The sequence below is a fragment of the Saccostrea cucullata genome, unplaced genomic scaffold (assembly GCF_032062105.1).
Source record: "Saccostrea cucullata isolate Sc308-1 unplaced genomic scaffold, CSIRO_AGI_Scuc_v1 ctg358, whole genome shotgun sequence".
Taxonomy (NCBI): domain Eukaryota; kingdom Metazoa; phylum Mollusca; class Bivalvia; order Ostreida; family Ostreidae; genus Saccostrea; species Saccostrea cuccullata.
In genome coordinates, this window is record NW_026923356.1 from 142,266 (window position 1) to 159,743 (window position 17,478).

Consider the following 17,478-nt stretch of genomic DNA (forward strand, 5'->3'; position numbering starts at 1 on the left):
GTATTATGCATTGAATGTCTTGTATCTGCACAATCAATATATGCTGGTCCCAGCTGAGAAAGCAGGTAACAACATTGTCAGTGTTAGGATTATAATTGTATTTTAGAGGAGCTGAGATTTGATTCTGCAAGTGGCAAGGTTATCCCTAAGAAAGGAAATAAAACAGAACATTTAAAGATTAGAAGGGGATCTGGAGTTTCTCCCCCTAATGGGAAGTCAGTTTAGGAGGAATACCAAAATAACAAGGGGATTAAATCATTGTATGCAGAAAATCCCCCCTGGTCTTGGGGAGAATCCTGAAGTGGTAATCGAATTTACACTCATTGCTACTTTCCTCAGGAGGAAATTCTTCAAAATCCAATGTCTGTTTTAAAAAAAATTTCCCATATAATCAAATTGAATTACAAGATTCTTAATTTACAATAAATATGATGCATAGCAGCAGATTTCAGTAAATGTTAGACATGTACCAAGCCTTGTTCTTTACTCCTTACCAATATATTAACAGGGTGAAAGGGGGGCCTTTAGGAGTACAGCACTGTATAACAGTAAATTAAAGAAGTGTTAATCAGATGTGGATACTTAAAACTCCAAGGATCATTCATAAAATTTGAAAACAAAATTTTACGAAAATCTATATATTAACATCATAGACGTAAAACTTCAACACTTTATTCAGCCATTCCTCTAGTTAACTTAACTGGAATAAGACCATCTTCAAAAACTTTAAACCTATTATCTGCAGTTTAAGGACAAAACAAGGACAAAACACTGATATCCTCATATGGCTGCTAGTTTATGGCAAAAATTGAAGTTTTTCAACTGCAAGTCAAACTCAAGGTTAAGAGGTTTGGTGGAACCCGGAGAAAGTCTTGTCACAAAGAATACACCTGTAAAATGTGAAAGCCATAAACCCAACCATTCTAAAGTTATAGGCAAAAAAGTTAGGTTAAAAGTTTTGTGGACAAACAGACAGGCAGACAGATGCACGAACAGGGCAAAAACTTTATACCCCCCTAGTCTTCGATTATGGGGGCACAATAAACATGATATTTGAAACTTCAAATGAATACAACTTATTTGGTTCACAGAGGCGGATCCAGGGATGGGGTGGCATGCGCCACCCCTGACCCCTGGATGTGAATTTGGTCACAGGTTACATTTGCAGTATAGTATGCATGTGCATATGCAGATACATGTCCTTGTATGTGCCTTTATTGCCAGGCTAAAAACATGGACATGACATTAAACATTGCAGGAAAAAAAGAGCAAATTCCAAGAATTGTGGCTCTCCGCTTTCGGTGTCCTTGTGGGTGAGATGTCATTATTTTTAGCATATTATGTCAAATATGAATGCCCTATCATATGATATATTTCATTCAGTTGTTATCACCAAATTTGAATATTCTGAAAATTAGGTCAGTTGTGAATGTCAAGGTTTTTGTCAATATGTCACAGGTAATGCACATATCAAATATCTCTTCTCAATCAGAATTTAAGTTGAAAAAAACAAGATGTGTTTGTGAAACACTGATCCCCTCCCCCCCCCCCCCCCCCCCCCCATGGCATCATGGTGAAGGTTAATTTTTTTTTTTCAAATGCAAAACAGACATGTTGATACCCAACATGAAGGCCATCTCACAAGAATTACAAATGACAAATGTGAAATATAAAACCCTAGCACCACCTTTTCAAAAGTTATGACCAGGGTTAATGTTGTGTATGGTAGGTCAAACTCCGGGGTTAAGATCAAAGGGTCAATGTTAGTTTCTACAGAAAGGACTTGTAATAAAGATTACTGACATATGGAAAGTACCAAAGCCCTAGCCCTAACTGTTTAAAGTTATTGCCAAGTTTAAAGTTTTTTTAAAAAGTAGGTCAAACTCCATGGTCGAGGTCAAAGTGTTGGTGGTATGCAATGTCACAAGGATTACATGTATGAAGTATGAAAGTCCTAGCCCTTACCAGTTAACAGTTATGACAAATGTTAAAATTTTTAAAAAGTAGGTCAAACTCCAAGGTTAAGGTCAAAAGGTTAAAGTTGTTGGTATCCAATAAAAGGTCTTGTCACAAAGAATGCATGTGTGAAATATGAAAATCCTAGCACCAACCATTTAAAGGTTATTGGCAAGGTTAAAGTTTTTTTTAAAGTAGGTCAAACTCCAAGGTCAAAGTTGTTGGTATCCCATTTAGGTATTGTCACAATGAATACATATTTGAAGTATGAAAGTCCCAGCACCTATGGCCAAAGTAAAAGTTTGGAATTTTTGTGTAAAAGTGTGTCAAACTCCAAGGTGAAGAGGTCAAATTAGGTGGTACCCAAAGAAATCTCTTGTTACAAGGAATGTATTTGTAAAACAGACGGACGGACAGGGCAAAAACTATATACTAGTACCCCCGAAACTTCGTTTACGGGGGGCATAATTTTTTTTTTTTTTTGAAAAGTAGTTTAACGATATCCGATCCTCAGCCAGGAAGGATAACTCCAAAAATTAAGATTTAATTTGAAAGACATCAAAATGAAGCTTGAAAATTAATTTTTTTCATGCAACAATTTTCATTTTATTCATCTTTATAAGATTCAAGGTTTTTTTGGAAGTCTTAGAAAAGGTCTTATAAAAGTTGACATTTGTATTACCCTATAAAAGGAAAAAAAATACACAGTTTCAGAGAAACAAGATTTTCTTGAATCCAGCCTTAGATACCAAAGCTTATTAGCATGATATGAAATAAGAAGTGATTTGTGGTGTCTTGCAATGATAGCAAAAGCCTTTTACACTATGTATTATAGAATACATGACGGAAATAGAAGACAAAAATTATCAAATAAGTATAAAAATCATGACAATTTATCTGAATGCCTGGATACCTATCGTTTTTCAACCTAAAATATATTTGTTGATCAATTTGCAATTAGAAAATGCATTGCTGATATTCCAAATCGCCTTTTCTGCAAAAATATTGGAGATTTGACAATTTTCCCAATATAATATGATTAACTTTAATCTTTAACTTTAAAGAAATACTGTGGATAAATTTACATTACTTTGTGGATTCAGAGATATTCTTATGATTATTTTTGATTACTTAACTGCTAATTTTATAAACCTGAGGATCGGACTACCTTACAGGCACGTAGCATCGTTTTTGAAAGTGGGGGGGGGGCAACCTGAGAAATTTTTTTTTACTTACCTAAAAAAAGCTGACAAGCCCAAAAAAACTCAAAAAAAAAGGAAAATAAAAAATTGCCCAAACCCGAAAATCCTATTTCGTGGGGGGGTGGGGGGGTGGGGGGGGGTGGGTTAGAATCCAACTTTTTTCAAGGCCAACTTCCTTCCACTTCCAATTTTTTTTCCTATATTGCCTTCCTATATATATACTGTGGTAAAAAGTGGGGGGGCCAATCATCTTCTCAATGGACATTTTCTACAGTAAAGGTAATGTTGAGGAAAAAACCCTGTTGCTACGTGCCTGCCTTAAACTTGGAAGTCAAGGTCACGAGATCAAAAATCATAGTGTACTGTATTTAGAAAGGTCTTGTCATACTTAATACACAGGTATAATATGAAAGCCCTATATCTTCCGATTTCAAAAGTCATGACCAAAGTTAAAGTTTATTCAAAGTAGATCAAAACATCAAGGTCACAGGTTAAAAAAAATCATAGTGTATTTAGGTACAATAAAATTAAAATTAGATGTTAGATTGATTTAGTTAGGTCTTGTCACAGGAAATACACCTGTGTATTATGAAATTCCTACCTCATATCATTCGAAAGATATGACCAAGGTTAAAGTTTTTGAAAAGTAGGTCAAACTTCAAGTCAAGGTCACACGTTAAAAAACATAGTGTATTTAGAAAGGTCTTGTCACAAGTACAACACACCTGTGTAATACTATGATGAAATCCCTATCTTTTCTCATTCAAAAGATGTGACCAATTAAGGTTAAAGTTTTTAAAAAGTGGGTCAAACTTCAAGTCAAGGTCACGGAGTCAAAAATCATTGTCTATTTAGAAAGGTCTTGTCACAGGCAACACACATGTGTAATACCGGCATATGAAAGACCCATTTCTTCTCATTCAAAATTAAGATACATGTATAACCATTAAGGTTAAAGTTTTAGTGATGGACGGACAAAACTACAAATTAACTAACACGTACAGTTAGACGAATGAATGAAATTTGATGCCCCTTCGCTTTCGCGAAAGCGTTGGGGTGTTTGGAGGGAGGGACAAAAAACAACAACAAACAAACAAGATGTGTCTGTGAAAAACTGATGTCTGATGTGACTTTTTAGCAAAGATTAAAGTTTCTCAAAAGTAACTGATCAAGAGATCGAAAAATGCTGATATCCAAAAAAAACAAAAAAAACAAAAACAAGACGTGTTTGTGAAACACAATGCGCCCGGCGGCAACGAAGTTCGGAAAAAGCTATTTGTAGCATTAAGGTCACAGTCAAGATCACAAGGTCATTGACCTTGGTGTCATTTGGAAGAACCTGATTAGTGTAGTTTGCATACCAAATACGCAGCCTCTATCTCTCATGGTTCAAAAGTTATGGCGAAGGTTAAAGTTTGCAGAAAAAAACTATTTTTAGCATATAGGCCACAGTCAAGGTCACAAGGTCATTGACCTTGGTGTCATTTGAAAGAGCTTAATTAGTGGAGTATGCATACCAAATATGAAGTCTCTATCTTTCATGGTTCAAAAGTTATGGTGAAGGTTAAGTTCGGGACAAACAAACAAACAGACAGACAGACAGACAGACAGGACAAAAACAATATACGCCCTGGATCTATCGATCCGGGCGCATAAAAAAGACTCATCTCAATGAATATATAACTCGTAATGTGAAAAATGAGAGCTCAAGCACTAACCATTCAAAAGTTATGATAAAGTTAAGTTTTCCATATTATACATGTATATTACCTGTGACAATTATAAGACCTTTTTAAATATACTATTACTTCCTATAATCTTGACCATAAATTTGAGATGATAGCATCTCAACCACTAAAAGACACCGAAGCGGGGGAGAAAAATGCATATCCAACCTCACAAGCCCGCGGCTGTGGGTTGAATGCCATGGGAGGGGGGGGGGGGGCGGTCGCTTGCATGTGTTCGGTTGTGTTACATTTTATATCAAATAGCGCTATAATTTTAAGATTCCGAACCTTCAGCAAATTTGTGCATTTTCCCGCATTTTTTGGTGGTAACATATATATGTTCTAAATCATAAATCAATATTTACAGCATTATGCATTTGAAAATATTTTATTTCGTTTGCATGTTGTTAATTGATTGAACTTCTTTCCTATCCTGTGCATTATCTATCGATCAATTAAAAATATTCTAGCGAAAAAAAATAAATTCAGAAAAATATCCAAATATATTTGCAATATGCCTAAAAACATTTGAATTGTTGATAAACGTTGTAAAGATTTGTGTGATTAACCTTGATTATTATGTTAAGACTGGGATTAGATTTAAAAATTATACATAAAAGTGGGATTTTGACACGAGTCTGTCAAAAAAGGTAGAGAAAAATTAATTCAAAATATATAAAATATATTGAACTCTTTCATATACATTTAGTATTAGGCCTATATGTATTTTTTTTTAATTAGGCCTATTGTACAGTTTCCCAGTCTTTCTGAAAATTAATTTATATTATCAGCTGATCATGGTTTGTATATTTAAAGTCTAGCTTGTTTGATCATATTAATAAATAAATTTTTTTAAATTTGATCATTGATTATCGGTATACATTTTTTTCTCTTCGAAAGTTTACAAAAATCTTTCAACAGCATTAGTCTATGCAGTTCCTGGTACAACGTTGCAAAAGTTATTCATTTCAAAAGTAAAATGTGAAGAAGTGCAACGGGCACCTGTTGGTGATGACCAAAATATTAAAAAAACACTAATTAAACATTAATTTTGGCTGCCTAGCGACCAATACATATTCGGAAACAACCCCTAGCAACAATGAAGCCGATCAGCTGTTTTGAGTTAAGACGATTTCCCATAATGCACAGCGACTTTCTTCTTTGTTGTGAATGTGTCACAACTCGACATTTCTTTGTTTTGGGTTCGTGACTAATAACTGTGAATGGACCTCAGCAAAATGAACTTATTTATGTTGTAAGGATAGTGTACTTTGTTAGTATTGTGTATTGTTTGTTATATTCGTCCAGAAAGAGGCCATGGCTAGTGCGAAAAGTTCTGCGAAAGGGGAATTTCATGTTGGGGGAAAATATCGACTTGTGAGAAAAATCGGGAGCGGATCTTTTGGGGACATTTATCTGGCTATGAATATAGCTAATGGAGAGGTTTGTATAATTTGAAGACATACAATTAATTAATTTTCCATATAAGTTTATTTATAGCTGCTTTGTATTGTTATGTTTTCCTTGTCCATATTTTTCTCTTCCATTGTCTGTGTTTTTGTGGCGTTTGCAGGAAGTGGCCGTCAAACTAGAGTCCGTCAAGGCCAGACACCCCCAGCTGATTTACGAGAGCAAGCTGTACAAAATTCTCCAAGGAGGCGTAGGCATTCCCCATATACGGTAAACACAAAGACTTCAAGAAACATGTTCATCCGTGGTGGATCAAAAATTAAAGGGGGCGGGGCATTTATTTACATGATACAGTTCTTTGAAAAATGAATACAAGTATGTACTTTGTGACATCATATCCTCAAGTCAGTAACATGAATGACATAAGCAAATGGATGACATAAGCATACAGATTTTCCTTAGGCTATATTTAAACTTTAAAGAAGTTTAAATTTTATCGCATGATAAAAGATTATATAAGACATAACATTTTCTTGCAGTTTTCGACCATGTTGACAATGTACTATTTGGATCCTTTTAACAAGATATATGGTTTATCTTTTTTAATGTGTAAATCTATTTTGATACTATATATAGTATGCAAAATGATTTACCGTATAATCCCTATTAACCGCCCTGGGCGCTTAGAAAATTGTGAAAAGGGGGCGGTTATTTTTGTATTCTCTTTATGATATTTAATGTCATATTTTAACTTAAAAAATCTTTAAATAAAACAAATAAATACAAAGAACCACTAAAATAGTTTATAGCTTTTCTTAAAGTGAGGATAATCCACCCAAATTATCAGTGTTCTTGAAATCTTTTTTTCGCTGTCAGTCATTTGGACCGACTGCCATGTGAAGTTTGTCAGTCCAGACAGATTTCTATCAGTCCAAAATAAATTCAATAAAAACATGAAAAAAAAATTGTATTTAAATTTTATTATCAATAAACACGGCGTCTATATAAACACTGCACACTTCTTACCCTAGCACCGTCAAGAAACTTGTTTTAACAGTTAACCAATAGTTTGGCGCAAGTTAGAATAATCTGTGTCTCGGAACAAGTCCTCATAACAGTTATACTCGCAATGTAGCAAATAGTTACAGAATTGCTCCGAAACAAATTTGAAGTATAGAAAAGGATATGCACTGGAAATAACTTCAAAATTAATTACAACAAACCTATTTTTTAGGTCGCGTATGTCTTTCAACCTTAATTATGATCCAAATAAAGACGATAATTCAACTAATTTTCTTTCCGTTTTTTTCTCGCTTAAAATTTACACGCCATGTTTGCAAAACTCTTGGAATATTTGTAGTAAATATACTGAGTTCGAGTCATTGACCGTGTTTATTTTGCGACATAGTGAATATACGGAACAAATTCTATTATTAAACCGGGTCCGTAGGACATTTATCATTTTAACGATAGAACATTGTCTCTAAATTTGCACTTGTATTAATCAAGAAGCCATTACAACATGCAGAAAAAGAGTCTGAAAGATAACGATCGATCGATTATAGGGAATTTGTACGAAATTTAGTCGGATTTTCGCAAGTTCTCTGTCAACACCGTCCGGTCATTTGGACTGACACAGAACGGAAAGTAATCGGTCCTTGGTTGTTTCTATCGGTTTTGCCGACAGGACCGAAAGATTTCAAGAACTCTGAATTATGCTAAATTATTCATTTTCCACTGAGAAATTGGATAATAGACAAGTTTTATTTTCACTTTATCCAATTTTTTGATTCGATTCTAGTTGATTTTAATAATTGTACAGGGGGCCCTTATTTCCTGACAATTAAAAAATACCTAAGGGGGCGCTTATAGGGGCAGGAGCGGTAAATAGGGATTATACGGTATATGGCTCAGATTGGCTCTCTGTGTAAGATACTAAAAGAAAGAATCCCCCCAAGTGATTTTTATCCAATAAGTTTGTATATTTTAACCCATTAAATACACAAGCTTTAAATACCATATCAAACAAAAAATCTCTGGAAAATCTTTTTATGACATATATTTTATGCCTCAATCACTAGGAATTTATACTGTTTCTACTTTCTAAAAGTGAATTTATATATGAATCCACACATTATTAATTTACCATGATTTAAATCATCATGTTCTCACAAAACCCATTGTGAAATCAAAGCAGTGGGATATGAAAAAAAATATCCAATGAGTGATATCCAAGGGAAATGATGTTGAACATGAATGATGTGATAAAAGCTTTGATCACAGAATTGCTATGAGATATGATCACAGGAGTCTGAAGTTTTTATCGTAAAGAAAAAATCTGGAAAAAATTGAGGGTGGGAAATTTTCACGATAAAAACTTCAGACTTCTGTGATGTGATTATACCATATATCAGGTTTTTTTCGTGTCATTTTTTTCTGTGAATCAGAACCCAAATCTGTCTAGCTATACAGTTTGTACTGAAAACATCAATAAATATTTCAAGTCTGTGATTTCTATGAGAATTTGTTCAATACTGTAAAGGAGGAGAAACAAAAATAATTACCTACCTACCCACCTTAAAAAGCATGGGTTGGAGTACAATTCAAACAAAAATATTTTTAATGATAGCCTGTTTTGACAATATTTATCGTTAAATATTAACTGTGAAAAATTAAAATAATATTTGCCATTTTGTTTTTAGATGGTGGGGAGTAGAGAGGGACTACAATGTGTTAGTGATGGACCTCCTGGGTCCAAGCATCGAGGATCTGTTTAACTTCTGTTCTCGCAAGTTTAGTATGAAGACAGTCCTTATGCTGGCAGATCAGGTGAGTTGGGCCACTGAATGATACAATATAATACAGTAAATCAGGTTTATAGGGACGGGTCAGTAGCAAGCAGTTTTGATCTATTATAAATGTAACTTGAATTTTTTATATTATACAGTTGATTGGTTCTAGAGGGGAGGCTGAATACAGTTAATTTAATATTAAAGGGCACTGCGCAAAACTTTTATTGGATTGTAAATCAAGTTACTGCATGCTGCACAACTTCAGAATATAAAACTATCAATAAAGTATAGTTAGCTTCTCTTCTCACTGAATGCGCACTGGTAAGATATATGTGGAGAGGGGTGCTGCCCATGCAGTGCCCCCCCCCCCCCCCCCCCCCCCCAAAAAAAAAAAAAAAATTCTGTTTCAACCTGTTTCCTCAGTGATTGAATAGTGAAATGGATATTTTTGAAGCATAAAAATTGAATGTCGTTTATCGTATCTATAATATTATATTTGATGATTATGACCCCTTTAAAATTAAAGTGTGCATAAGTTGGTACAAGCTTAGTGAGTTTAGAGGCTTACATCGTTTAAAATTTATTGTTATGTGTACTATAAAATTTCATCTTTCTTTTTTTGCAGATGATTAACAGGATCGAGTTCGTTCACAATAAGAATTTCATCCACCGTGATATCAAGCCAGACAACTTCCTGATGGGTATAGGCCGACACTGCAACAAAGTAAACACAGATTACTTAAAACCAATATCATAGCTTCAAGTAGAACAAGGTTTTTATTGCAAAATACAATTAAACCAGGAAACTGTTTTCTGTGTTTCAATGGCACTGAAATTTATAGACGTGACACATTCCAAGTTTTTTACGGGAAGTAACTGCCAATTATTTCAAATGTCCTTCAAAGAGATAAGTGTGACCCATTAGAATTAAGTACAGGCAAATTGTATATGACTTTGCTTTATGAGTCAGCAAAACTGGAAAGGAAATTATACATATGGTAACTGAAATATGAAAGAAAAAATATGATGATCCACTAATTTTGGGCGTGGATCAAAATGAAAAAAATGAGTCCGCAAAATTGGAAAGGAAATTTTACATATGGTAACTGAAATATGAAAGAAAAAATCCATTAATTTGGGGTGTGGATCAAAATGAAAAAAAAAGGTGGAGTCCAAAATAGGAATATATTAAGGTGATAATGTGAACAAAGCTTTACTATCAAATAAACAAAATAGTTTAGCATTTATAAAAATCAACTTTCCTGTAATGAAATTTACATATGTACATGTTAAGGAGACATTTATATAAATAAGTACATTTTGTTTTTATTTTACAGGTTTATTTGATAGATTTTGGCTTAGCTAAAAAATATCGGGACAGTCGAACGAGACAGCACATTCAGTATCGCGAGGATAAAAATCTGACGGGCACAGCCCGGTACGCCAGCATTAATGCTCACCTGGGTATAGAACAGAGCCGCAGGGACGACATGGAATCATTAGGTTACGTGTTGATGTACTTCAACAGAGGTTCCCTCCCTTGGCAAGGGTTGAAGGTCAGTTTGAAATGCTGACATTGATGATTTATGAGTACAGACCATTTTACTTATTGTATATTGGTAGTACATAGAGGATATTCAATGTTTTATAGTTGAATATGGAATTTATTACACAAACAGTCCAGTCCAATACGAAAAATCGTAATGTTACGAAATATAGTAATATTACAAGAAATCGTAATATTACAAAATATCGTAATATTATTCTTATATTACTTTTTTTTGTAATATAGTTAAATTACGGAAACTCGTAATATAGCAAGTTAAGAGAGACTAATTATTACGAGTTTTCGTAATGCAAGACAAAATAAAGCATTGAAAGAAACTGAATAATGTTTATGGAAGTATGACGTCAGAAATACATTATGCCCCAATGGTACTAGTATCACGTGGTCATTTTGGTCAGTGACGTCTATCGAAAAGTATGGAAATGCAAGAAGAAAGTAACAATGGTAATGGGTGAGTGAACATTTTGTTTTATTATTCTTATATAAGAATTTTCCCAAGGATAGGAACAATTTTCCATAAAATTTCAATGTATCCTCAAGCTTGTCACAATGGTCTATAATCCCCGAATTCCCTATATTTTTCCCGAAGTCTACCCTGAAAATCGGACCCTAATTTCAAACAACGAGATATTACGAGAGATAACTTGTAAGACTCTCACTAGGCTCTGAATCTGCTTGCACTTGGATCAAATACACCAAAACAAAGAAAATGCACTAACCATACAATGTACATATCCACGATATCATAATGATGAAACCAGAGACCAATAATCTCTGATGAAACATAACAAAGAGGTTGTATCAGAAAAAAGGGAAGTAACTCTTAGAAGAGTTAGAAATTGCTTATATTACGAATTTTAGTAATATTACGATTTTTCGTATTGGACTGGACTGACAAATGGGACAAGATTTTTTTATATTTTCACGAGTGCGAAGCTCAAGTGAAAATATAAAAAAATCCTGTCTCACAAGTGAAATAAATTCCATATTCAACTACAAAACATTGAATTTTCTGTTTATTACATTTTCTTTGATTTTCCCTTTGCCTATTTGTCTTTTTGTATATACAGTCATAGGCTACATGACGTCATAGTTGAGCGGTTGAGACGTCATAGCTAAGTGATACGAGATTGAAAACATTGTAAACATGGATTTTAGCAACATATTTGGGGGAACTTTGGCAGTCTTATTCTCTGTCAGAATGGTTTATTTTCTCTCTATATATATAATAACAGTCAAAGGAATATTTTTACAACACTCTTCCTTATGGGAAGGTAAATCGAGAGTTTTACCGCACTTCTGATATTTGTCACACTGTGACAGTATATCACTTTTATTCAATGGATAAATTATAGTATTTCACTGTTGAAAATGTAATAAATTAACTTACTGTATGAAACATTTGCCTGTTATGGGCATCAGTTACACATAATGATTTAAAATTTTAAAAACATTTTTTCTATAAAAGTGATATTGAATCACATCCACTTGTGAGCATGAAATTCAAAAATATTTGAAAAAGAGGATGTTTTGCAGTCTAAAAATATTTGGTGAAAAATACAACAATAAATTTTAGCTCACTTGATCTTTTCCAATGAACAAGTCAATCTTTTTGTACTTACTGACATTGCCATTTATTTAGGCTGGAACTAAGAAACAGAAATATGAAAAGATCAGTGAGAAGAAAATGTCAACCCCAGTGGAAGTGTTATGCAAGGTAAGGAAGGACTTATTCATTAGGTGAAAAGGTAGTTAGGGCATGAAGGATTTATAAGTCCATCTTTAGAAATGGCCTGAATTTTCATACTACTCCCCTTATATGTAAATTTTGTGTAATTATGAAGAGAGGAACTTTTTTTATATTATTTCCCCTTGAAAATTATGACTTCACATCATTCTCTCATTGTAAGAAAGATTTGATCTGTTCAATTTTACGTGTATATGCAGTTCAAAAACATTAGGTTTTATGCTTTTATAAAAGAAATCTCTGAGTTCAAAAGGATGATAATATAAATAAATTACTGTTTTTTCAGTCTTTCAAAATGAGTTTACAATTTTTTTGTTCCCTACAAAGATATATTAGGGAAGACATAAATTGATGTCAAAGGGAATTGAGGGGGGGGGGGCTAACATCATACATGTTTGTCTTGATAGTGTATAATTTTCAGATACATGTGCATTTAATATTTTAATTTCCTGATTTTTTTAACAGGGTTACCCAGCAGAATTTGCCATGTACCTGAATTACACGAGGGGCCTAAGATTCGAGGAGGCCCCGGACTACATGTATCTACGACAGTTGTATCGAATTCTCTTCCGAACGTTGAATTACCAGTACGACTACGTGTTTGACTGGACCATGCTCAAACAGAAGGCAGCTAACTCAGCCACAGTGATGAATGGAGGGACAACACACATGGCCACAGCTGGTTAGTTTTTGTACTGATAGATTCTGACTGTAAACCAACTTTTATTCGCTTGCGAGAAATACTGTAAATGTATCATATTTGGCATGTACAATATTCTGCGGAAATTTAATTTTCAACAAGTGAGCAGAGATTTGATATAACGCTATCTAAATGTGCTAGATATAAATGTTTGATTTGCAAATAATTCTCAAATAATTTTCTCAATTTAGCGGACTCAGCTTTCCACCAAAATCACTAAACAGAATACACAGCTAAATGTAATATGTTTTCAGTATATGTGAGTTCTGTGACCTACTTTGATTTGTGAATATTAATTGTCACGAACCAATCATACTTTGCTAAGTTTTCTTAGAGAATGTTTCCTAAGTTCAGAAAATCATCGCAGATTTATTTTAAATTTACTAATGGCAAAGAAAGATGACGTGAATAATAATTGGTTTACAGTATAATGTAGCTGCTTTGACTTTTTATATCCCACTTTCTGGTTGAATTAATTTTACTTCTTGTTTACAAGTTTGTCTTATTTTTTAAGAGAGGGAAATTCTTGTTCTCCTGTTCCTATTGTGTACTATTCCTTAAAAAAATCACTTGTCTGACTATGAAACTGACCCAGAAAGAATTGATCTCTTTTATTTACATGTATCTTTTTTACAATTTTCAATTAATTAACATATTATTAGCTCTAAAGAAATATGCCTTATTAGATTAAAAATAATTCCCTACATACCAGTAAAATTATTAAAAGGTTTCTGGAAGGAGTGGTTCTGAACCAATTGTTATGATGTACATTCTGTACATGTAAATCCTTGTTTTGTGAATTTTAGTATCACTTAACTGAATATAAAAAAATCTTGATTACAGGGCGTTGAGGAAAAGAAATCAAAGAAAAAAGGCAAAAGCAAAGACATGATGAATCAAAACCTTCTTCTCATACTGGCTTTGGCTGTATTATCCCGATTTAAAAAGGACATATGACCCTGCAAATTGTCCATGTGATAGTGGGCAGTGAGTGATTGCAGAGAATGCTTTCCCATGTTTAAAGGGGGCATTGCTGATTAATGTGTGATTCTGGTCTCGAAGACTCTAAAAAGTGTGTAAAATTGAGTACATATAAAACTGTATTCATTTGTGCTAAAAGTTGGCTTTCTTGGCCAGAGGGTGGTTGTGCTATTCAAGTTTCTGAACATTTGTTGACTGTTGATTTTGCGTGATTTTTAGTTCTTTCATTTTCATATATTATGTGTTTATTTTTGTTAAGAATTATTGGAACTATGTGTATAAAAGTGGATGGGGTAACAATATTGCAAAATATTGTCAGTTTGAAATTAGATTTGTATATTCATGCCATTTAGATACATGAGTATTCCGTGAAAATTTGGCTTGAGTGTAAATATAGGATGTGTACACATTTGTAAAAAACAAATTGTTGTAATTTTACATTTGTTAAAATTACCATTAATACAGCACTTCATATTTTTTTTTAAGTTGTAAATAATAAAGTTAAAACATAATTAAAAAAAAGAACTTGCACTTTTAATTATCTGTATTTGTATGTATTTGCAAGGATGGGTTGATCTCACAAAATTTTCAAGGTATGCTTCTATTTCACATTCATCAGTTTATTGGCTGTGATGTACACTTTTCACAACATTTTACCCGATTTCTTTTTAATTTTAATTTCACAGTATTTCAGATTAATCTTACACAGGTTGTATCATGGTCAGTCATTATCTGTAAATAATTATATTTTAATCTTATGTATGTATACTGATTATAGAAAAAGAACCCTTGATTTTCAAAGTGTTTTTATTTGCCAAAAGATGTGTATTTATTTGATACACACTACATGTATATAGTGAGATTGAGATTCAAAGTTTTGATAATGGATCTGAATTGTTCACTTTTTGTAAATGTATCGGAAATTTTTAATGAATATGTGAGATTTTTTTTTACATTGTGTGTGTGCATGTTTTAGCATTTTGATATCAGGTTTTGAGATTTACATTCTGTTGTGTAACTGCTGGTTTGTGTGTTATATATAGCTCTTGTGTGTCGATTGTTTCCTTATTATTAACAAATTAATTAGTTGTGAGTATTTTTGATGACTTGTCATGAAGTAGATGCAATGAAAATTAGTTTAAAGCCATTTTTCCCGATGGGAGATTTTAGTAAACGAGAGTTTGTAATAGTAAAAAATACAAATTATTGTATAACTTAGGTGTGTCTATTTGTATGTCGAATAATAATGCATGACCTAGCTAGAATGTGAGAATTACATGTATTTTGTTCATACAGTATATACTATATACATGTATGTATTTTAAATAAAATTAGCAGTCACATGATGTACATATTCCTGTTCGATAGGGAGTCAAAAATTTTGATTTTGTGGTGTGATACGTTTTTAACAGTGAATTGATTTTCTGAGATTTATCAAATATGTATATTTTTAAAAACCGTGAAGTAATCAAACGTGTGTGTGTATTTTATTTTTTTTAATTAATTAACACCTCCTGATCCACTGTGCTTTCACTTTCACTTTTCATGTACCAATTCTTTTAGTCACTCATTTTCTGAATAACTTTACACTTGTTGATTTTTGAACTTTTTTCCCACTTGATTTTAAATGGGTGAATTTTTCAACCACTGCCATTACATATACATGTATGTGTAGTGATTTCTTTTGTTCAAACATTGTGATGTACAATGTACATAGACTTGCACAAAGGTTCAAATTATCTATTCCATGCTGCTGATATCTTGTACGTACTGTATGTGTACTTTTAAAAGCTGGCTTCATATTTTAGCAACTTTGGAACAGACATAAATGCTCTAATTCATGAATATTATAGATAAATTGTTACTAAATACAATGCATGGCCCAGAATGTGTAGCACTAATTCATGGTTTTGCCAACTAGTCTAAAAAGTCATTGCACTAAATTTTGATACACTAATTTATGAACATGTACAGTATGTTCTACACAAACATCTTGTCATATTTTTTTTTCACTTTCTACACTTTTTTTGAAAAATTTTTGTTTTGCTCACAATTTTTGCAATGAACACAATTTTTTCTCTTTTGCAATACAAGTTTTTTCCATCATATGGTATATTTCCTTGGTTTTGCAATACTTATTTTAAATTGTGCAATATGTGCATATTTGTCAAAGAAGAATTTTTTAAAATTTCATTGTGCAAATAAGAAGTAAACAAGTGCAACAAAACATTTTCCCTACCAAAATGTAATGTATATATACAGTGAATAGATTATGATTTACATCATAAATAACATGTACATGTATGTCATTTCAAAATTTTTTAAAACTAAACATGATTTATTTAGGGCATTTACAAACCATAGAGCCAAAATTTAAAATGTGTGATCCCTACATTTAACATGGTTAATTATATGAACATGTTTGTTAAGCACTTGTAAAATTTGTAAACTTTGATTTTTTTTGCAAGGGGCAGGGAGTCATCTGTATTAAATTTAAAATGAAAAGAATATTGTTTTTTAATCTCCTTTACTCTTTGGATTTGAAGTGGATATGTCTTAAATTACATATTTTGAATTTGCATTGATGAAATAGACAAAGAATGGTATACTGTATGGGCATTGAACCACAGGTATATATGCTTTGAAATAAGATTTAACAAAATCTCATTTTACGTGTGCATGTATTTACACTGTACTTTGATTTTACCAAAATTTCTGTTAGGTATAAAATGTCTAAAGTCGAACAAGATATAAAAATTTAACTTGTGGACATAAAGATCTGTTCTTTGTTCAGTGAAACCTGTAAAATAACGAGGAAATACTGTGTATAAGTGGAAATGATAGCGATACACAAATTTAGCCATTTGTCCTTGAAAATGGGTATTTTACTTTTAGCAAGAAGAAATTTTAGTGACTTTAAAAAGCTCACTAAAGATGCCATTTCAAATGAAACAAATTTTTTTACAGCAATATTTAATTTTAGCAAATCTCGGCACCCTCACTAATAATGCCAAAATTAAATCCTCGCTAAAAATTCTGCTTATACATACATGTAATTTTAGGTACCTGTTTGCTTCCTTTTGTTCACTGTATGTCCTAACCCCTTTCTCAGAAAATGTTTTGATTTAAGTTTGAAGCTCAAAAATCATTTCATTATTTGGTCACTTATATGATGGACAGGTTTTTTTTCTTCGTTTTTGAAGGTTGGAAATTCTTCAATTTAGTTTCATTGCATAATGTTTGATTTATAGGTATAATGGAAATTGATCATGAAACTTGTTCTAATATTAGTACATGTAGTTAAATGTTCACAATCATGTATCTTGTTTTCCCATGTAATGACTGAGTACTTTGTTGATCAGAAGTCAAGCAAGTAATAAAAAAATCTTGAATGAT

At 32.6% G+C, this 17,478-nt stretch overlaps 1 protein-coding gene across 2 annotated transcripts; it reads left to right on the forward strand.

The window, feature by feature from the left end:
- The first annotated feature begins 6,034 nt into the window (after positions 1 to 6,034).
- LOC134263845 (casein kinase I-like) lies at positions 6,035 to 17,478 on the forward strand. 2 transcript variants are annotated; one of them, XM_062746214.1, is made up of 8 exons: positions 6,035 to 6,328; positions 6,459 to 6,565; positions 8,998 to 9,124; positions 9,713 to 9,811; positions 10,425 to 10,643; positions 12,297 to 12,371; positions 12,867 to 13,093; positions 13,954 to 17,478. In XM_062746214.1, the coding sequence occupies exons 1-7, from the start codon at positions 6,203 to 6,205 to the stop codon at positions 13,086 to 13,088; spliced, it is 975 nt and encodes a 324-aa protein (XP_062602198.1). In that variant the 5' UTR covers positions 6,035 to 6,202; the 3' UTR covers positions 13,089 to 13,093; positions 13,954 to 17,478. The 2 variants fall into 2 exon arrangements, with proteins under 2 accessions (XP_062602198.1, XP_062602197.1); XM_062746213.1 differs by having other exon boundaries at positions 12,867 to 13,083; positions 13,945 to 17,478.

Bases quoted from the DNA above. Each gene is read 5' to 3' on its own strand.
- LOC134263845 (XM_062746213.1), top strand. From the start codon at position 6,203: ATGGCTAGTGCGAAAAGTTCTGCGAAAGGGGAATTTCATGTTGGGGGA. The intron at 6,329-6,458 runs GTTTGTATAATT...TGGCGTTTGCAG, and splicing joins TGAATATAGCTAATGGAGAG to GAAGTGGCCGTCAAACTAGA. The intron at 6,566-8,997 runs GTAAACACAAAG...TTTTGTTTTTAG, and splicing joins GTAGGCATTCCCCATATACG to ATGGTGGGGAGTAGAGAGGG.